The 22504-nt window shown below is 46.2% G+C and overlaps 1 protein-coding gene across 1 annotated transcript; it reads left to right on the forward strand.

Moving 5' to 3' along the window:
- The first annotated feature begins 15953 nt into the window (after positions 1-15953).
- LOC104595608 (RNA-binding (RRM/RBD/RNP motifs) family protein) lies at positions 15954-21347 on the forward strand. Its single transcript, XM_010256405.2, has 4 exons — positions 15954-16718; positions 19094-19301; positions 20382-20840; positions 20922-21347. Exons 1-4 carry the CDS (start codon positions 16202-16204, stop codon positions 21007-21009), a joined length of 1272 nt encoding a protein of 423 aa, XP_010254707.1. The 5' UTR covers positions 15954-16201; the 3' UTR covers positions 21010-21347.
- Positions 21348-22504: the final 1157 nt, after the last annotated feature.

A 22504-nucleotide genomic window follows, 5' to 3' on the forward strand; every position in this document is an offset into this window, starting at 1 on the left:
GGTCTTAAAAGTGTACAAACCACAAGGCTTGTTTACATTGATAAGAAAGAGTGTAAAAGTTTACTTCGATAAAATCAAAATAAACTTTTACGCTTATATCGATAAATATTCCGACATATCCACAAATTTACATTGATTTTGGAAACATATTTAAGCCATAAACAAACAGTGGGAAAATTGGACTAGTAAATATTTACATCGAACCGGCATTTGCATCGTAAACAAACGCAGCCTAAAGAAAAACAGAGTAGACTAACAAAGTATATTGACAGAAATCTGCCGTAGCAATAGCTTCGTTAAAGTTGTCGGTAATAGCTGGTCACAACAGTCAATAGAAATGAGAGAATAAAAAGGGAAAATAAGGAGAGAAGGAAGAGAATAAAAAGAAGAAGAAGAGTTTGACGTCGAGATACAGATTGCTTGTTCTGTTGAATGATTTTAGATGACCACCAGTTGATTTTTTTTTTCTGCTGTCAGTAGATTTTACATTTAACTTCACGAACACCGGTTGATTTCTTACCGTCAGCAATAAATTTTACGGTTGATTTCACGAACATTGGTTTGCAATTAGATCGCCGGTGAGCTTCTGGACTATGGCTTGGTGGAGATACAGAAGAAGAAAAGTTTGACGTTGAGATACAAATTCATTGAAACACCATTGACAAACAGATAACAGACCACTCTATTTCAATCTTCTCTTTAATTTATTTTAACTTGTACCGGTGAAAAAATATTATCAACAACAGGCTGCTGCAATGAAAAAAAGCATCATCACTTAGGCCTAAAGGGAATTACCCTGATCAAGATCTGATGGTATAAAGTTTTAAGTGTCGCTCCAATAAAGGGTCCCGCCCAAAAGATCCACTGCATCAATTATAACCCAAATTTTAATCAAATTCAAACACTTGTAACCATTACAGAAACAACAAGAATTTTTAATTAATAAAGCAGTAAACAGCTTCTTACGTGGTCATGCCAATAGATGATAGCAAGCAGCACTCAGACTCCTAGCGTGGGCCTTGTCGAAATGAAAAGGAGAGGAAAACTCGGGGTTTTTCTTTTTTTTTTCTTTTTTTGTCTTTTTGAACCGAATACTTTCAGACTTTCAGTTGATGGCCAAAGTTCCGTTAAATTATCTTTTACTTTCCGTGGACCCGTGGGTGCACTGTCCGAGTGCACCCTCCAATGAGAGTCGACCACGTCGGTTGGGTGAAAAGAAACTAACGTTAACGCTTCACATGGCCGTTAACTGAAGTCACCGGTTGAACCGGATACAATCGAGTTCTCTCATTTGGCACGATCGCAGAGAGATGCAGAGAGATAAACCGCCCGTCACCTCCGCGTCGAATTCCGGCGGATTTCCTGATTTCTTCTTCTTCAGCATCGCCATTCTACTACTCTGGCTTTTCCGGCCCTCGGATTCTAAATTCCATATGTGTTTTACCGCCAGCTCCTTGCCGTTCCCCAAAATCACCTTATAAACGTTCCCAGACCCTCCCTTCCCAATCAAATCCTTTTTTATCGAATTCACTATATCTTTTCGCTGAAACTCAACACACGAAACGATTTTACGTTAAGAGTCTTTTGACAACAACGGTCTTGTTCATCATTTCGTCTCTTGCTTATGAAAAACCCAAGCAATGTTATCAATACAGCAATTCCCGCTACTAAGCAAAATACAAGTGTAAGAAGCCCCACTGAACTGCCAGAATCTGACGAACAAGGACCAACGCAGCCACTGTTCGGACCACAGAGTCCGGGGCCACCAGCGGAGCTGCCATTATAACCTTCCAGCGCAAGAGATTGCGGTCTGCATCCCGTTAACCCGACTGGAATGTTTCTGGTCAATCCATTGGCATATAACTCAAGCTGCGTGAGATTTTTAAGATTCACGATATCGGCGGGAATATTATCGATTAAATCATTGCTAGAGAGTTCTAGGTTTGTGAGCAGTACGAGATTCCCAATACCTATTGGAATTTGTCCTTGGAGACTGCAATTCGAGAGATAGAGCCAATGCAGCTTCCGGAGCTTCAGAACCTCCAATGGGAAAGGACTCGTATCGAATTGATTGTCTACGAGACTCAAGAAGGCGAGATTGGTCAGGTTTCTAGTGATTTCCATGGAAAAGGACCCAAAAATCCACTGGCATTTAGACTAAGGAGCTGTAATTTGCTGAGAGGAGAGATCGGGCACCCTTCCGGAGAAAAGATTGAAACCGATATCCAAATGCTGCAGTCTAGTGCAATTGTTCAAATCCTGTGTAATGGGTCCGTGGAGGAAATTGTTTCCAAGGTAGAGCGCCCGCAGGGATGAAACCTGACAGATGGAATCGAGTGGAAGGACTCCAACCAAACGCTGATTGGGCAAATTAATTTCCGTCAGGATCCATCGGAACCGCATAAAACTCCGGTGAATTTGCAAGGTGCATTTCCCGCTGTCCAAGAATGGAAAGCATGTGTATCAGAAAAATGAAGAGTGGCTTTGAATTTGAGTAGGATATCAAATTGGGCGTCTCGATGCGCCCTTCTTCGTTGGGCGACTTCCTGGAAATTGAGCGAAGATTTGGACACTCTCGCCGCCGGTAGCTTCCGAGTGGACGGACGCTGGTGTGGATTGAGCTCGCTGGTGTGTGGGGTAGGGTTCGATGGAGAGGAAAGAGAAAATGGGAGGGAGGGTTACAACTGACATATTTTTTGGGTAAATTTACGCTCGTGTACTATATGGGACAAAGACCTGTACTTTGTTTTGCGACAAGACCCCCTACTGTGACCGTGAGACAAAACTCTCTTCCGTTAGCCTTCCGTACAAAAAAGCTGTTGTAATATTTTTTTAATTTTCTTACTACCTTTATAATAACTATTTTGAATGAAAAAAATTCTATTCATCTTCTCAGACATAAACATAGATCGAAGTATCGAACTGTGTTCGGTTAGGACAAATAAGCATACGACCAGTCCCCATATCAAAATCTAACTCAGTTTCGTCGAAGCACCTCTTTATCAAGAGGCCAATATAATATCAAAGAATTGCGTCACTTCAGGCCGCCGTAGGAGCAACCGAACTGAAACTTTCACTTCTCCGAGCTGTGTTCTTCCACTAAACGAAGAAAATGTCGAAAAGGGTAGATGGGATCGTCGTGTGGCTGGAACTTTCACTTCTCCGTCCCCCACTTCATAACTGGCTTAACATAAATAAAAGAAAGAACAAGTAAACAAAACTATTCACTTACATCCCAGATACGTAGCTTGGAGTAGTTGATGACATAGTAAGCCATGGCAAACTGGATTTAGTTCTCAGGAGGGTAGATGGGCTCGATTTCTCGGACGATGCAACCTTGAGACGTCAAGATCTGACGGTGTTCTTCGGGGACATCGGGCAAGATGGCCACTACCAGAGGGTACGCACTCTTGACCTTGCGCAGACCCTTAGCTAATCCAACAACTCCCTTCACGTAATCACCATTACCGACTAGGAACGTCATGTAGGCCCTCTTGGAGTATCCCCTGTTGGGGGTCGCGACCTTGCCGCCGGTGCCTGTGAATGCATCCACCGGCACTCATGGGGCCATGCTTAATTTCAAGTTCTGCGATTAAGGATTGGAGTTGGAGGAGAAGAAGACTAGGAAAACTGTTAACAATGTCCTGACTCCTGAGACTGAGGTGAGGAGTGTTGGGAAAGTAAAGCTAGCAACGCTGAGGATGCCAACCTACTCGCCTTTTGTTCCTGAGCTCTACAATGGCTCCTGATGATGCACAATCTGGTCGGTCTTAGCTGTCAATGATCTTGCCTCTGAACTGAGTAACACGGACTTGAAACGGAAGGAGAAGAGAAGCTCCGGGGAGAACCCAGCGTAAAGGCTCCGAAGCTCAAGTTAGAATCCTTCAAAGGCAAAATAAACCAGATAACGCGAAAGTTAGCATACCTCGTTCCTAGGGGTAGAAGCCTTTTATAACCACCTCGCGCACTCACTTCCAGGCTTCCGTCAGGTCGGGCATGATTACTTCTGAACTCCTGCCAGTTCGGATGTCATTTCCTCTGGCCGGACAGAACCGCCACTGTTCCTTTTGTCGGAGCCATCTCTGCGGCTAGTTACGACGGTTGCTGGTGGCGGTAACAAGAAGCCGTTTGAAATGCGGCTGTCAGGCGTCAGATCCCAAATCAGTCAGGTGCGTCGCCCTTGGATACGGACGTCCTTGGTGTCGGGTACGTTTGGTCAGCCTGGTGTTTCGGAAGCGAAGTGTTGGAGTGGCGAGCGAGGTGTCTTGAGTTCGGTTTGGAGTGTTCCGAGCTGCCATGGGCCAGCTCGGGTCAGCTTTGTGAGGCTTGGGGCCCAGTATAGTTCGTGTTCCTTGCAGGGAGCTCAGGTTCAAAGTAGGGAGCTCGCTCTTAATAGGGAGCTCGGACTCCCAGTAGGGAGCTTGCTCTTAATATGGAGCTCGGACTTTAGGGAGCTCGGGCTCTTACTTAGGAAGCTCGAACCCTTAACAAAGAGCTCGCTCTTAACAGGGAGCTCGGGCTCCTAGTAGGGAGCTCGGACTTAGGGAGCTCGGGTTCTTACTTAGAGAGCTCAGACCCTTAACAGGGAGCTCGCTCTTAACAGGGAGCTCGGACTCAGTACAGCGGTTTGGAGTTCGGGCTCGGAAGTGAGCTTGGACTTGCTTCCGATGTTCGCTTCGGGCGCTCTACTGTCCCGAGCTGCTTGCCTTTGCCACGTGTCGGGCGATCGCGAGGTCGGGCCAAATTTCCCTTCATCAATTGCTCCCCACTCCCTGCGACAACGGTCCCGTCTTGGCGCGGGGAGTTTGCAAGGTAGCAGGAGGGTTTTGGTCCGTGCTGAGCGCGCTTGCTCTAATTTGATTTTCAAAAAAGGGCGCGCGTTTGGGAGTCGTGACGGCAGTTGTTCGGGAGTTGCGTTGCAGACGCTTTTATTGCGAGGATACGTGCGCCGACACCCCGTCAGTTTCGGGAAGACGCGTGCCGACACCTGTCCTCTAACAAGACGTGCGCGACGCTTCGTCAGTTTCGGAAAGACGTGCGGCTTAGCGTGGCTGTGGGCCGTTGGATTGGCTTCGATCTGGGTCGTCGCTTTTCCGGCCGCTGTGGAAATAAATAGTGCGCGGGGGGGGGGGGGGGGGGGGGGGGGCGTCCTTGCTACTGTTGTACATCTTGAGCTCGCGCCTAAGTTTCAGTTCGCGTCCAGGCTTTTCAGCTCGCGTCCCAGGTTCCTTGCTTGTTCGAGCTTTCGTGGTCTGCTTCAGTCTTCTTCCCGGGTGAGTGCTTTTGGAATCCCGTTCCGTTTCCCGATGTCTAGTTTGGAGGGTTCAAACTGTTCAAGCGGGTCTGATGTAGGTTCTACGAACCAGTTTGCGTCCCCCGGTAGTTCAAATGAGCCTGATGTAGGTCCTGAGGAAGGGGTCGGGCCTACAGCCCGAGGTGCTTCGGGTAGGTCGGCGTCCACCTCCCGTCGTGGCCGGGTTGTAGATTAGTTCGGCCCTTCGACTATGACGCCTGAGGAACTTCAAACCCTCGTAGACTACTACGATTTGCCCGGGGAGCACGGTTACTTCATCCCTACGGGCAGCTTCCCTTGGGAACACGGTCCTGATGAGATCGTGATTTTCCGGGAACATCTCGCCGCGGGGCTGCGACTGCCCTTCCACCCTCTTCTTGTCGAGGTCCTAAACCACTTCGGTGTGACGGTCGGCCAGCTTCACCCGAACTCTATTAAGAACTTAGTGGGAACAATCTCTTTATTTTGCGACGAGAACTTTCCTCTGGATTTGGAGATTTTCTCTTCCATTTTAATGCTGAAAAAGCAAGCGGGTCCCCTTCCTGGGCGTAGGCGGGCATACTACCCGTCCCCTCGCCCGGGCTTCAAGCTCTTACACGGACTCCCTAATAAGGTCCCGGCATGGAAGCGGGACTATTTCGGGGTGCAAAGTGCGCTGGGGTGGCCGTTTCAGACCGGCTGGGGGATGGCCGCTCCCGATTCCGGCATCATACTTGATAAGGAGACGGGGAAGGGCCTCCGGCAATGGGCGCGGCTTGGGCTGGATTGTCAATGGTATCTGACGGAGGCCAAGCTTATTGCTGCGGGCCTGAGTTCGGGTAGGTTCTTTCCCTAGTGATCCTGTCTTGCTCTTCTTTTACGTGTCTTACTGATGCCGAACTCCTTTTCGCAGGTACGATGGACTCTCGAGGGACCCGAGGTGGGCACTTGTTCCAGGGCATGAAGAGGAGAAAGCGGGTGGCTAAGCGAGCTCGCGCCGAGCCATCCCAGGGTGCGGAGCCCAAGGTGCCGGATTATCCGGCAGAGGAGCCCAAGATGGTTCCTCCTATGCAGGAGCCGGCGGGGACTCCTTATGCCGAAACCACACAGACGGGGGCTCCCGCCTATCCCGAGTCTGCCCATATGCGAGCTGGGCCGTCGGGCTCGGAGGCCCCGGGGACTTCAGGAGCGTGTTGTCGCCTGTTCATGCTCTTCAACGGAGTAAGGAGGCGATGTTTCCCGAGGAAGTTGCGGCGTGGACCGAGCTCCCTCTGCACCAAGTGGCTTGCCGTGCTGTTACTCATGCCATGGTGGTAAGTGCTCCCTTCTTTAGAGTTCGGCTTTTATTCTTTTATTCGTTTCTTTGATCCCGTTTTCCTTTGATAGGTGAACTCTTCCATTCACGCCTTGGCGAACCAGGTGGAGAGATGCTCGAGGCAGGCGCGAGCTGCCGAGGAGGCTGCTCGAACTGCCGAGGAGAATGCTCGTGCTGCTGAGGCTGCTGCTCGCCTCGCGCGGTCTAGGCAGGCGAGGTCTCAAAGGGACGCCGAGGCCGTGGGAGTGGTGGTGAAGCGTATGGCGGAAATAAAGCTGGACCTGGAGCACCAGGTCGAGTATCTTCAGGAGGATATCAGGGAGAGGACTCAGATCTTCTCTCAAGGCATCGAAGACGCGAAGGAGAAAGCTGTTAGCGATTACATTGCTTCGCCGGATTTCGATGATCTGATGGTAGACTCCTACAGGAGGGGTTTCAAGCTAAGCCGGTGGATGATCTGGAATACGTACCCCGACCTCGATACCAGCGCCATATCCACTTCGCGCATCACTCAAGAGATGGCTAATGTTGCGGATGCCAAACTGGACTCCGAGGGGGAGGCAGGTCCTTCGGGCGTTGTCGAAGTGGCTTCTGATAATGATGAAGTGGCCCCTGGCTTGTGAGATGAAATGTACACTTTTTTTTTCGAATGTACACATCTATTCTGAAATGAAATGTCTTTTTGTTCATGTACTGGTTGTCCTGTCATCGAGCTATATTTTTTGCCGAACTGACCGTTTCGGTCATTCAGTTCGTTTTCTAACATGAAATGGCTTCGAGGTACTTGGTGGCCTATAGGTAGTACCTTCTTAAGTTGACAACGTTCCATGCTCGGGGTACTTGTTTTCCTTATAGGGTTCCGAGCTCGTATGCTCCCCCACTGAGTGCTTTCTTTACTCTGTAGGGACCTTCCCAGTTCGGTCCATGTTTCCCTACGCCGGGTTCAGGCACCATGACCTTACGGAGAACCAGGTCGCCGACGCGGAAGTTCCTCCTTTTTACTCGCGCGTTATAATACCGAGCTATCTTTTGTTGGTAGGCCGCAGTTCGGATGTGCGCGAGGTCTCTCACTTCGTCCAGTAGGTCGAGGTTGGTGCGTAACTCGCCCTCGTTTGTTTGTTCGTCGTACGCTTCTAGTCGCAACGTAGGTACTTCGATTTCCGCCGGGATTACTGCCTCAATGCCGTATGTGAGGTTAAAGGGGGTCTCACCTGTGGCGATTTTTTCCGTGGTTCGGTGTGCCCATAGAACACTTGGTAGTTCGTCTGCCCACAAACCTTTGGCTCGGTCCAATCACGCTTTCAGTCCGTGGATGATGGCTCTATTCATTACTTCTGTTTGGCCATTTGCTTGTGGGTGTGCGACCGATGTGAAGTTCTGACTAATTCCCATACTTCAGCACCATTCTTGGAACTTGATATCTTCGAACTGTTTGCCGTTGTCAGAGATCAGTACCCGAGGTAGCCCGAAGCGACATACAATGTTCTTCCAAAAGAAGTTTTGTATGTTTCGGGCTGTAACTATTGCCAGGGGTTCAGCTTCTATCCACTTTGTGAAATAATCTACTGCCACCACTAGGAATTTTCTCCCGCCTGTCGCTGGTGAGAATGGCCCCAGGAGGTCGATCCCCCATTGGGCGAAGGGCCATGGGCTGGTGAGGTATTTGAGGTCTGCGGCGGCTGATGGTGGATGTTGGCGTGCTTCTGACACTTGTCGCATTTTCTGACGAGTTCGATTGCCTCTGTCTTCATCGTTGGCTAGTAGTATCATTGTCGAAGTGCCTTTTGGGCGAGGGCTCTGCCCCCCAGGTGTCCGCCGCACAAGCCTTCATGGATGTTGCGGAGTACCAGCTCGGCTTCGGCTGGGCGCAAGCATCGCAGATAGGGGAGCGTGTAGGATCGTCGGTACAACCGTTCGTCTATCATGATGTATTTGGCTGCCTGGCGCTGCACCCTCTTGGCTGCGTTGCGGTCCGCGGGGAGGGTTCCGTCTAACAGGAAGCTCGCGAGTGGGTCGATCCAGCTCGGCTCTGCTTCGGTGACGGGAGCGACCTCTTCTGCCCCACAGAGAATGCTGGGCCGAGGTAAGTCCTCTACGTACATGGTTCTCCTGGCGTTGTGGCTCGTGCTAGCCAGCCGGGACAGGGCATCGGCCTCAGCGTTCTCTGACCTCGGGATTTGCTTGATGAAGTGTGACTGGAAGTTGAGCAGAGCTTCCTTTACTTTTGCCAAGTACGCAATCATAGTGAGCTCGCGTGCTTCGTACTCGCTTGTAACTTGGTTGACCACGAGTTGGGAATCACTGCAAATAACCATGTGCTTTGCTCCGACCTCGTGCGCTAGGTTTAGCCCGGCAATCAGTGCCTCGTACTCCGCCTCGTTGTTGGATGCCGCGAACTCAAAGCGTAGTGCGTATTCCAGTTTTGTTCCGCTCGGGCCGCATAGCACTATTCCAGCCCCGCTGCCTTATTGGTTCGAGGAGCCATCTACGTGAAGGATCCAGGGCTCCTCATCCCAGTTCGCGCTTGGTCTAACCAGGAGGGTTGCCACACAGACTGCTACTTCACGGGGTTCGGACTCGTTTGGCTTGGGAGCTCCGAGTTCGCCCGAACTGGGGATCTCGGGCTCGACCGGCTCAGGGGCTTCGAGGCTAAACGTGCATTCTGCGATAAAATCTGCAAAGGCTTGGGCCTTGATGGCAGTTCTTGGCTTGTACTGGAGGTCGTACTCGCTGAGTTCGATGGCCCACTTCGTCAGCCGGCCGGAAACCTCGGGTTTGAGTTAAACTTGTCTCAGAGGTTTGTTGGTCAGGACGATGACGATGTGAGCTTGGAAGTACGGGCGGAGTTTCCGTGCTGCTACCACCAGGGCATACGCAAGCTTTTCTATCTACGGGTACCTTGTCTCTACTCCCTACAAGATTTTACTAACATAATATATGGGTCGTTGGACCCGGTCTGCTTCCTCTACTAGTACCGAACTGACCACCTCGTCGCTAGCCGAAAGGTACAGTTCTAAGACTTCGCCTTCGTTGGGCCGAGCTAAGGTTGGCACACTGGCGAGGTATCATTTTAGCTCGTCAAACGCGATCTGACAGTCTTGGGTCCATTCGAACCCTTTGCCTTTGATTATTTTGAAGAAGGGTAGGCAGCGATCTGGCGACTTGGACATGAAGCGGCTTAGAGCGGCTATGTGGCCGTTTAGCCTTTGGACTTCTTTTATTTTCCGAGGTGGTCTCATATCTAGGATGGTTTTTATTTTGTCTGGGTTGGCCTCGATGCCGCGTCGATTGACAACGTAGCCCCGGAACTTGCCCGAGGTGACGCCAAAGACACATTTGTTGGGGTTCAATTTCATGTTATACTGACGCAGGATTTGGAAGACAGAATCTAAGTCTTGTATTAATTCTTGCGAAAACTGTGTTTTGACGACCATGTCGTCTACATAGCACTCTATCTTTGTGCCGATCAGGGGCCGAAACAGCCTATTTACAAGTCTTTGGAAGGTTGCCCCAGCGTTTTTTAACCCGAAGGGCATGACCTTGTAACAGTATAGACTGAACTCGGTTATGAAGCTGGTTTTTTCCTCGTCGGATTGGTCCATCCGGATTTGGTTGTAGCCTAAGTAGGCATCCAGGAAGCTTAGCAATTCATGTCCCGAGGTCGCGTCCACTAGGCGGTCGATCCTAGGAAGGGGGAAGCAGTCTTTCGGGCAAGCTCGGTTCAGGTCAGTGTAGTTGACGCACATGCGCCACTTGTCATTCGCCTTTTTTACCAGCACAGGGTTGGCCACCCAGCTCGGGTAATGGACTTCCCTTATGAAGTCTGCCGCGAGGAGCTTTTCGACTTCCTCGTCGACCGCTTTCCAGCGCTCTGGGGCTAAGTTCCGTTTCTTCTGTCTAACGGGTCTGACTAAAGGGTCAGTGTTAAGTTTGTGAGTTATAAGACTAGGGTCAATACCAGGCATATCGGCCGCGGACCATGCAAAAATATCTAAATTTTGGAGTAAAAAACTTACCAGTTCGGTCCGTAGGGGTTCTTTGACAGAAGCACCAATCTGGATTGCGCGAGTTGGGTCCGTAGGTGAGGTCGGGATCGCGACTGTTTCTTCTGTTGGCGAGGCTCGCTCTTCGCCTTGCTCCGTAGGCCGCTCCAAATCGAGGTTGCCGGCCGGCTTGGACTTTCCCTTTAGGGCGGCAACGTAGCATTTGCGGGACTCGAGCTGGTCGCCCCGCACTAACCCCACACCGAAGTCCGTAGGGAACTTCATGGCCAAATAGTAGGTGGAGACCACCGCCCGCAAGATATGCATGATTGGCCGCCCTATTATGGCATTGTATGGGGAGGGGGTCGTGACCACCAGGAAGTCGTGGTTGAGTCTGATCGCACAAGGCCACGTGCCGACTTCCACGGGCACCGTTATTTTTCCAAGGGGCTTGACTTCCTCCCCGCTGAAGCCCACCAGGGGAGTGCTTGCAGGTTTTAGTTCGCTCCTTGGCAGTTGTAGCCGATCAAACGCCGATTTGAAGAGGATGTCCGCCGAGCTGCCTGAATCTACGAGCACGCGCCTAACCTCGAAGTCGCTGATCCTGAGTTTAATGACAAGTGCGTCGTCGTGAGGGTAGCGAACTCCTCGCGCGTCATCTTCTGTGAAGAGGATTGGCTCCTCGGTCTTTGGCCTTTTCGGAGGGTTCCGCTCCTCGAGGACCGCTTCGCGAACTGAAGTCCGGGCTGTCGCTGATGTGCACCCCGCTACCACCGAACCTCCCACAATTACATGGATGGTACCCCGAATTGGCCTTTCTGCCGGAGGTTGTCGCTGCATCGGTTCGGCAGGCCTGCTGCTGGTTTCCGGGGCGTCCTTTTCGTGCTTGCCTGGCCGATTCGCTTTTTTGCTATTATTGTTGTGCTGTACAAAGTTTCTTAAGTATCCGCGACGGATGAGCCCCTCTATCTCGTCTCGGAGGTTATTGCACTGCTCGGTACTGTGACCGTGGTCCCTATGGAAACTACAATACAAATTCTTGTTTCTTTCGTTCGGATTTCCCTTTAGGCAAGGTGGCCATTTCACGTATGGGGCGTCCTTGATCGTCATGAGAATCTCGGTCTGCCTCGTGTTCGGGGGCGTGTAATCCGTCCGAACTGGCAGGGGAGCTCGGAACGACTGGTTCGATTTTGGGTCCCGGGCCGGGTTTCTTCGGTCGGCCGAGCTAGAGGGCTCGCCGTCCCTCTTTCTTTTCTCATTTCCGCCCTCGGTTTGCTGGTTGATTTCCTCCTCCGTTCTCATGAACTTGTCCGCGAGCTTGAGGAACTCGGCCACGGTTGCGGGCTGGTTGGCTACCATGTGTCATTTGAACTCCTTGTGCGTCACCCCTCTTTTTGCTGCGGCGAGCTGCACCACGGGGTCTAACCGCGGTATCTGTAAGCATTGCTCGTTAAGTCGCTTGATGTAGCCCCGTATGGGTTCTCCTTCCCTCTGGACTACCCCGAAGATGCTTTCCTCTGCTCTGGGGCACCGTTTGCTGGTGACAAAGTGTGCAGTGAAGACCTACACGAACTGAGCCCGACACTTTATCGATCCGGGGGCCAGGTTCCTATACCAAGTGCAGGCTACCCCCTTGAGGGTGGTGGTGAAAGCCACGCACATGCATGATTCGCTGGCTCTGGCGAGGTGCATTTGGGACTGGAAAGCGTCCACGTGGTCGTTGGGGTCGAAGGACCCGTCATACTTGTCTAGGGGCGGGAGCTTGAAATCTCTGGGCAAGGGGACTGCCAGGAGTTCTGATGTGAGGGGGGAAGGAACTGAGAGAATCGGGGCGACTCCTACCTCGTCCGAGCTCGTCTCGCCTTTGCCTCTGAGCTCGGATAGGACGCGGGTGGCGGTTCATCGACTTCGACGGCGCCTTCGCTGCTGAGTGGGCCTTGTGCTAGCGCTGCTGGCCTCCGTGTTGCCGAGCTCGATGGGCCCGGAGCGCTGGTAGTCCGCTGCTGCCAGTGCGCCGAATCGGTTTTCCACCAGTGGGGACTTCGGTTTGGAGCCCCGAGGTGCCGATCTCGCGGGCGAGGTTCCCGATCCGCCTGCGAGCCGCGAGGCGGGGATGACTTTTCTCTCTCTCCGGCCTGGGGACGAGGCCTGGCTGTTTGGGGGATTTTGGGGCCTAGAGGCCTTTCCCTGGTGGAGGCGCCCATCCTGCGGAGAGGCCTTGACTGGCTTCGGGGCAGGGTGGCGAGGTGGAAGTAGTGGTTGGTTCGGTGTCTGTTGGGGGAACTGCTGTTGATAGTGGTATTGGGAGAGGTTGTGCAACACTTGGTGCTGGTGAAGCTGGTGTTGTTGGAACTGTTGCATCTGGGCTTGCATTGCCCTAATGCACTGCATTAGGTCGTCCAACCGATTTTGGCTGGCTGCCAGGGGGACGGCGGTTTGTTCAGTGAAGGTAGTCTCGATGGGAAGAGGGAAGGGGATGTTTGCTGTAGGTAGGCTTACAGGCGCCACTGCTTGTGGCGTAGTCAGATTGGGGATTCCATCCACCGAGAGGGGGATGGTGAACTGCCCAACACACACCACGGGAACTTGGGGCTGTTCCCCGGTGGTGTTTGTCTCTGTGCCGCGTCCGACGTTGCTGGATGAGGCCATGAGTATTGAGTTTATCAGAGAAGAAGAAAAGGGTATGAAAGTTTTGGAGGGAGGCCTTTAGAAGCGTTCCCACAGACGACGCCAATTGATGATGCACAATCTGGCCGGTCTTAGCTGTCAATGATCTTGCCTCTGAACTGAGTAACAGGGACCTGAAACGGAAGGAGAAGAGAAGCTCCGGGGAGAACCCGGCGTAAGGGCTCCGAAGCTCAAGTTAGAATCCTTCAAAGGCAAGATAAACCAGATAGCGCGAAAGTTAGCATACCTCGTTCCTGGGGGGTAGAAGCCTTTTATAACTACCTCGCGCACTCACTTCCAGGCTTCCGTTAGGTCGGGCATGATTACTTCTGAATTCCTGCCAGTTCGGATGTCATTTCCTCTGGCCGGACAGAACCGTCACTGTTCCTTTTGTCGGAGCCGTCTCTGCAGCTAGTGACGACGGTTGTAGGTGGCGGTAGCAGGAAGCCGTTTGAAATGCGGCTGTCAGGCGTCAGATCCCAAATCAGTCAGGTGCGTCGCCCTTGGATACGAACGTCCTTGGTGTCGTGTACGTTTGGTCAGCCTGGTGTTTCGGAAGCGAAGTGTTGGAGTGGCGAGCGAGGTGTCTTGAGTTCGGTTTGGAGTGTTCCGAGCTGCCATGGGCCAGCTCGGGTCAGCTTTGTGAGGCTTGGGGCCCAGTATAGTTTGTGCTCCTTGCAGGGAGCTCGGGTCTCAGTAGGGAGCTCGCTCTTAATAGGGAGCTCGGACTCCCAGTAGGGAGCTTGCTCTTAATATGGAGCTCGGACTTTAGGGAGCTCGAGCTCTTACTTAGGGAGCTCGGACCCTTAACAGGGAGCTCGCTCTTAACAGGGAGTTCGGGCTCCTAGTAGGGAGCTCGGACTTAGGGAGCTCGGGTTCTTACTTAGGGAGCTCGGACCCTTAATAGGGAGCTCGCTCTTAACAGGGAGCTCGGACTCAGTACAACGGTCTGGAGTTTGGGCTCGGTAGTGAGCTTGGATTTGCTTCCGATGTTCGATTCGGGCGCTCTACTGTCCCGAGCTGCTTGCCTTTGCCACGTGTCGGGCGATCGCGAGGTCGGGCCAAATTTCCCTTCATCAGCTCCCCTGTGCACTCTTAAATAAGCCTCAAATGACGACTAAATTCATGCCAAATGTAACCCAAATGAAGTTTCTGGGCTTTTACGAATTTTTCGAATGTTACTATTGAATGGACGTGGAACGAATGGGAATGGGGTGCAGCCGACCGTCAATCTAGCCTTATCATTTGAAGAAATGGACAAGACTACAGAGAAGATAATATTTCCTCCGTCCTATCATTTCGGAGAGTTGGGAAAGAGAAAGAACGAGAGAGGAGGGTGAAGGAGGGAAAAAAGAGAAGAAAGGGAAAATATAAGATTAAATAGGTTTTAAAAGAAAAAGAACAAAATAAAAAAAGTTTTATAGGATATTTTAATAATTTAACGCATTTCATCATCCGACTTAACGGTTAAGTGGTCTTTTGTCTCACGGTCATAGCGGAAGGATGTCTTTATCACAGACCCCCGTATTATCCTATTTTTTAAGTTCATTTTGTGTGCGGTTCGTCACTTTTAATAGCCATGTGAAACGTTAACTTTAAGTTCTTTTCGCCTAACAGACGTGGTCGAATCTCATTGGAGGGTGCATTGGCACTCGTGCAGTGCACCCACGCGTCCACAGAACGCGGACTCAGATATACCGAAGTTTTTGGAGCTTGTTTTTCAAGATAAAATCCATTTGGTAAAGGGATATCCTCATGTACCGTGGATATTGCATGGGAAAGATGGGATTCCTGATTTTTAGCCTTTTTTTTTTTTTGAACTTTTGCCGGATGCAGATCATTCCAGTTGTTTTGTCTTCCAAATGAAATAGGTTAAATTTTAGTCTTCCAAAAAAAACTTCGAAAATATTTGCCACCAAACATAATCGTGTTTAGATCTGTTCATGGTCGGGTAACCCAACAGCACAGCCTGTTATTTTTTGAGTTTGGATAAAAACTTTATGTCTGTGGGTTTGGATTCGGGTTTTAAATATCAAGTCCGGTCATTTTTTGGGTTGGGTTCGGATTTTTTTAAATAAGTTCAGCCCGATACTATTACATATAATAAAAAACATTTATATTATATATAATATATATTTGTTTTTTAAATTATTAATAAATATTAATTTATTATTAGGAAATATAAATTATTTTATTAAATTATTAAATTAATATAATATTAATTTATAAAAATACATTTAAAATAAGACATTTTGTGTACATATCGGACTTTGAGTTCGGGCTCAGGCTTTAAACTTTATATAAGGGACAGGTTTGAATTCAAGAGCTAAGCCCGATGGTCGAGTCCGACTCAGGCCTCCACATTTTCTATTAATAAAAAAACAAAGCCTGGTCCAAACCCGACCCGATCCATGAATAGGTATACTCGTGTTTAAATTTGTGCGTGATGGCATTTAATTAGGTGGCTTTACCTTGTTTTTGAGTTTTGTAGTTTTATTAGACAGTATTGCATGGACTCATTAGCACGAGTTGTGACAGACATGTATGTTTAATGCAGCCTAATAATCGTTTTCAGAGGCCGGGAACTTATGAGATGAGATATGCTTCTCACACCTAGCGCCTCACACGCACATTCTATTATGCATTAAAAACATCTTTCGTACTTGTTAATTATTATTCACGGGAGATATTTTTAATGCACGGTGGATGTATCTGTGAGGCGCCCATTTGTTAATTATTATCCCGTCTCTGTGGCAACTGGCAACTGGCAACTGACAAGCCCGTTCCTTTTGATTCATTCTTAAGTAAATGTTCTAGATACGATTCAGACGCGTCACCCGTTAGTGGTCGACCGAATTGAACCCGACTCAGCGAGTCCTGATGATAAGTATGCGGTGGCATAAGAAGAGTAGAAGAGGTATTAGTTAGTAGGTCGAAGACACAAGCCGCGAACGAAATCGAGGGATGATGGTGTTAAGCTTGGGAGCCCTTCGACTTTCCTGCAATTCTTCTTCTATTCTTCTCACAATTCCTCATAATCTCACCATTTCATCTCTTTCCAGCAAAAGCTACAAAACACACTCACCTACTCTCCTTTTGAATGTTAATTCCAACAGTTTGGTCTCACAGGTTCGTAAAGAAGGCGGTCCTTTTCTTGATCAGCAAGGAGCTCGTTTCTCCGTTTTTGCCACGAAGAAACGTAACAAAAGCACTAGCACGCTCTTGGATATGAGCGGTTATGATGATGACGATATTGGGGATGAGGAAGACGATGATGAGATGTTTGTACCTTTTGCTAACATGAAAAAGTGGCTGCAGGATAAGCCATCTGGGTTTGGTGAAGGCAAAGTCTATGATACTTCAATTGAGGATAAGCTGCTTGAAGAAATGGAGCAGAGTAGAAACGCACAGCTTGCCAATATTAATAATCTTAAAAACAACCCTCCAAATGTCAACTCCAAGAAGGAGAAGCAAGTGAGAGGTTAGAAGTGATTTGACTTATTGTTTGTCTCTCTAGTTTCTTTTTTCTTTGGGATGAATCTCACTAGTTTGTTTCTCTTCTATTCATTTTATACTCCTTTTTGAAGTTCGCAACTTTTTTATCGTACCCATCATTTCTTCTATATATCATACCAATTCGACTTACTGTAATGCTATTAGATTGGTATTTGATAATTGATGTGAATTCGTGAGACTATGTAAATATATCTTTCAACTTACTACACCAGCTGGAGAAACAAAGTCTGATATTTATTTGTTTCCTCAAGATACTTTTGGGATTCTGTTGCTATGACATCACTTAAAAGAGCTTGTATCTCTCTTTTTATTTTGATATGTTATTTTTGATAGATGGACTTCCCAATCTCCAACTTCCATATCAGACCCATATTTAAAGAAGCAGATGAACTACTATTCTTACATGGACAAACCATTTTTTCTGTCCCGAATAGTTCCGGAGACCATGCTCTTACAGGAGCTGGTTAACAACAAACCCCCTATAAGAATAACTTGAAGCTGGTTATACTGTTTTGACCAACAAGGCTTAGATTCTCCATGGTCATTCCCGACCTGCAAGAGACTGCACATGTTAATCCAAGCATGTAAACTGGATTCAGTAAAAACTTTGCAACTTCTGTTGTTTAGAATTATATATCAGATCTAAGACGAGAAATGGGGATGTCCCCATATCCTGAGATACAGGACATGAATACGGGTACAGTGTTCCATTTTATATGCTTAAATGGTGCTCTTGTATCTTGTGTTCTAAGCTAAACATCATTTCTCAATAGTTATTTTTGTCAGATCTAATTAAACTTAGACTATATAAATTCTTTATAGTAGGATGCGTTAAGTTATACCATTTCACTTGTTCTAAAAGACTTAAATGTTATAAAAAAATAAATGTGATTGATAAAAAAAATAAGAGTTAAATTTTATGAATTATATTCTCTAGAAGTGTCCATGTTGTCATACAAGGTACATTTTGCATCCATCTAAGAATGTACCGGGATCTAGGTATCCATGGAACCATAACAGGTGTCCTGGAAACATTTTTATTCGTGAAAAGAATGATGTGAATATTGTCATTATGAGTTCTACACGACAATTGATTTCTAAAGGTGCCAGCTAGCCTGCTTGTAAAGTCTCTAGTTGGTTGTAGCAGAGACCTGGGATCAAGTCCCACCTTCACCTGGGTTTTAGGGGGGGGGGTGTCTAGGGGATGGCCACCGCCTATTGTGTAGCCCATTAACCCACCCACCCAAAAAATAATAATAATAAATAAAAAGAAAAAGAAAAAGAAATACAATAGATTTCTTAATGTCACCTGAAATTTCACTAAGGAAGGAGTGCAGTAGTTTATGCTGTCCCTTAGGCACATTTTTACACTTCAAGGTAATGTTGAATGCTTTTGATTTTTGTTACATAATCCTTCATGATATATATATATATATATATATATATATATACTATTGTAAATAACAGGTGCACAGGTGAAGTAGTGAACCCCATATCTAAAAAAATATTTGCAATAGAAATAATACCCCCTCACTTCTGTTAGATAAATGTTGTCACATCTTACTCAAAGCTCAAATGCATTATAACCCACAAAATATTTTGTTTTAGCCTTTACTGGTGTATGTTGCAAACAGGTACACTGTGCTGCTTGCTTAAAATGAAGATTATTGCTTAGTCCTGGTGGAAATGGGCCTTTTGGTCTCCAAGGGAACCATCTTTATTTAGTATCACACACATACACAGATTTTGTGTCAATTAGGGAGCTTCCTGACACAACCTACCTTATTTCTTCTACTACGTGAATGGACGATGTGGCGTGTGTATCCATTGGATACAGATTCTCTGGATTGGCTATATGTTCAATTCACTACTCCACATTAGCCCTATACATCTATTCCCCACCTTGTATTGGCATGTTACCAACTGATATTAGTTGTCCAGAGTTTCAAATTTTCTAAAAGTTGTCAACAAGGATGAGCTTATTCTCAACCTTTCTTAGACACATGGCAAAGATTTTTTGGTTAGAAGTTGTTCCACTAATAAAGGGTTGTGATAGGAATGTGTGGGCATCTCTGGGCTTTTGCATTTCTTGTCACATGGAGGATTCCTGGGTTGTATAAACTTGTTTACTTAACAACCCAACCAGGATCTTTAAAAATTCATATTTATTTATTTGAAAAGACTTGCCTTTTCTAAATATGGAATAAACCATACAAACATGCTGGCATGTTTGACTTGTTAGGATCACCATGCCTGGGATTGTACATTGTCATTCCTTCTCACTTTCCAGAAAAAAAGAGGAAAGGTCTAATGTTACAAAATTATACTGGATATTTGCAGCACCTGAGGTTATTTCAAGTGGAGTTCAGGTTCGTATTGGGAACCTTCCCAAGAAGAAGAACATCCATAGGGATCTGAAAGTGGCATTTAAAGAGTTTCCTGGAATAATAAACATAAGCCCAGCAGTCTCTGGAAACAAAAAGACTAGGGACCCTGTTTGCAAGGGCTTTGCGTTTATTGACTTTGACACTGAGGAGGCCGCAATAAGGTATATGCTTTGTAACTTTGTCTTATATGTGAATTTCTGAAAATCATATCATATCATAAATCAATGAGGAGGCTGCAATAAGGGCTTTAAAACAAGTTTCCTTTGACAAAACTTAAAACAACCCCTCCCCTACCAAAACAAAAAAAAAGAAAGAAAAAGAAAAAAGATAAATTAGATAACCAATCTTTAATTGAATTGATTTCAATAGCATGAATCATGTAAGTTGTAAGATTTTTGAATCAAATCATAGGATCCAAACAAAAATTACAAAAGAAATTGTAAGATTTTTGCATAAAAGGATTCAGACGCAAGATTCAATTTGAAACCATTGAGACTCATGCTTCAGATTATGAATTGTATTGTAATGGTGAGATTTTATGCACTTCATTGACCTAGCCATGGACTGCCTAATATTTGTTGTGCATTTCTGTAAATTTTAAGAATGAATACCAAGGCTTTTTATGTTTTTTTTTCCTTGAGATTGAAGTTCATAAGACTGGCTTTTGTGAACATATAAGGATTCCCAAAGCCATATTAACTAATGCCTTTCATACTGGATCTCTATTTTAAAGTAATGATGCTGAGTTGTCTTCCAGAAGTCTTACTCCCTTGAAATTCTCATTGTTGAACAATATATTAGTCACAACAAAATCGAGGTGAATATTAATCAAGTGAATTACCAATCATATGCCTATGGGCTTAATCCTTTTAGTATATCTGGAGTTGTAGATGAAGGAAAGATATTTTCTCAAATTAACTATTCCAATCATCCCAATGATAATGGTTGTTCACGGGTTATTTTCATTGTTCTTCAACTCAAACTTTTACCTTTGTCAGTTTAGTTCTCTATGCCAATAACTAATGCCAACCTTATTTTCTGTGGAACCGACATATGTGGTTTGTCTTAAAATAATGAGAAGTTTTTTTTTTTTATTGTTCTTCATAATAAAAGGTTATATCTGAGGTGAGCATCTCTGGATCTTGATTGTTTGATTATATGTTTGTAAGTTTTTTTTATCTGTTTGTTTATCTTTTGATTGGTATACTTGGCTAATTCTTTCCATATGTCTGTCAAGCCAGGTTTGTGAAGATATATTCAAGACAAAGTTTACTTTTTGGCAAGATTGAAAAGCAGATAACCTGTGAGATAACAAATCCACGCCACTCTTCCTATGCCCATTTTGAGCAGTCAATAGAGGAAAACTACATGCCTACATCTGAACAAACTTACCCCAGCATCAAAGAAGATCTAGATTCAGATTCTGATATAATTACAGTGAATTCGTGGGAAGACCCCTCTGGTGAGTATAATGATTTAGAGGATCAGATTATATCAGCAGACTGGGAAGAGACTGGTGAGAATGTTGAATTTGCCAACATGTGTGAGCCAAGTGAAGATGAAAGCATGCGACCAGGATCTACAACTAATTTATTATCCTCAAAGCGACAAAAAAAGGCCCAGAAAGTCCATAAGAAACAATCTGTCAAAAGAAATTCAGCCAAGCCTCCAAAATTGAATGTTCCAGGTTCTGCGAAAAGGTATTTGTTGGGTTTCTAATATCTACTATGGTCTATGGAGGTATTATAGAAAAACTAATTTACATTTTCTTGTTGGTGCAGACTGAAGGTTAGGGAAAAAGCTGTCCTAACAGGTGTGTTCTCCAAGTATGGAGGAAATCCTTCACTGACCTCACAAGAAGAGAGGTAATTCGGTATAGTAGTGTAGATCATTTTCACAACTGTTGAGATTGAAGACCAATCCAAGGTTCCCAGGCAGCAGATTTGTTAAAATTGAGGAAAGTGTTTGAAGTTGTGTAGCTGATATTGTTTTATGAGAGCTAGGTACTTGGGGGAGGGGATGGAAAGAATAATTTCCACTTTCCACATGTTAACCACCACCAAATTCAAATGAGATTCTTGGTGCAAATGAGTTTTGGCTTTTTGGCTCTTAAGCTGATTCAATATGTAAAAAGAAGGCCATTGTAGATGAATTGTTTTAGCTTTAAGCAAAATTAAATGATTCGTTTACATTTTGTTAAGATACAAGTATATGACTGTAAAATGGAACCATTTCATTCTGGTTCTGCACGACAATCATTGTCACAGGTACACCAATTCCTGATTGTTAAATATTTGCTTGCTCTTACGTTTCTATGGTAAAGACAATGAAGTTCTTTTCCTGAAATAATGAACTTGCTCTTGCATTTCTATGTTTGCTTGCATCAAGGTTCCAAATCAATTTTAAGAGAAGTATTGAAATGCATATATTAGGATATATGTTAGGGAAACTCACATAAATCTTGAATGTCCAGTTCAGCTCTCCCAAAGACCCTAGGTCTCCTGTAAGCAAAAACTGTGCGTACATGGCATCCATACATCAGGAATATCTCTCATACATGCATGTAAAATTTATAAGGAGATATTCCCAGTGTCTGCCTAAATACCCAACCTTTCAAAGTGTGTTTTAAGAGTTTTTACTTGAGGAGATCCCATGGCCACGTCATGGCTGCGGGAACCACATGGCGTGACCAAAGAACAATTTTCTTAAACTATATATATAGATATTTGTCTCCGAATAAATATAGAATAACCACAGAGTGACTTTCTATGAATAAATGCCTTGAAAGCCATATTGTAAATATTTTTTCGCACGGTGGTCCTGTCTTGACACGAAGCCACGGCAAGTATCATATGTTGGTATCGCTTACCGTTCATGTTAAGAAATTGAAAAAGAATGCCAAGTCATTTGGGCCGGATTCCCTGAATACCCAACGCTGTTCAGCTTGCTGTGTGCCCAACCATGACAATCCAGTTAAGCATTGCCATGTGCGGAGTTCGGATTTGCTCCTCAGAGTATGGGCCAATAAATGTCACCCCCAAACCCAAAGCAAAGACCATGTGAACTGAGCTGAGCATGTCATCCTGGAAGCTACCATCACAAATTATGCCAATGACTTAGGATTTAATTTGATATGCCGAAGATCCAACTCCTGAGAACATACTCCATCTTTGGTTGCTGTCGGTAATGTTTTAAAAATAGATCCAGAACTGGAACTGCTTTGGCCATTGATTTTTTGGTTGGCAGTTTAATCATTTGGTTTGAATAGATAATTTATTCTAATTAAAAAATAAAAAAATAATTAAAATAAGAATGGCCAGAAACTATTGTTCAGATTAATGAATGGATGGTTCAATCTAAGAAC

Source organism: Nelumbo nucifera, chromosome 3 (genome assembly GCF_055504915.1).
Source record: "Nelumbo nucifera cultivar China Antique chromosome 3, China Antique-T2T, whole genome shotgun sequence".
In the NCBI taxonomy this organism is placed as follows: domain Eukaryota; kingdom Viridiplantae; phylum Streptophyta; class Magnoliopsida; order Proteales; family Nelumbonaceae; genus Nelumbo; species Nelumbo nucifera.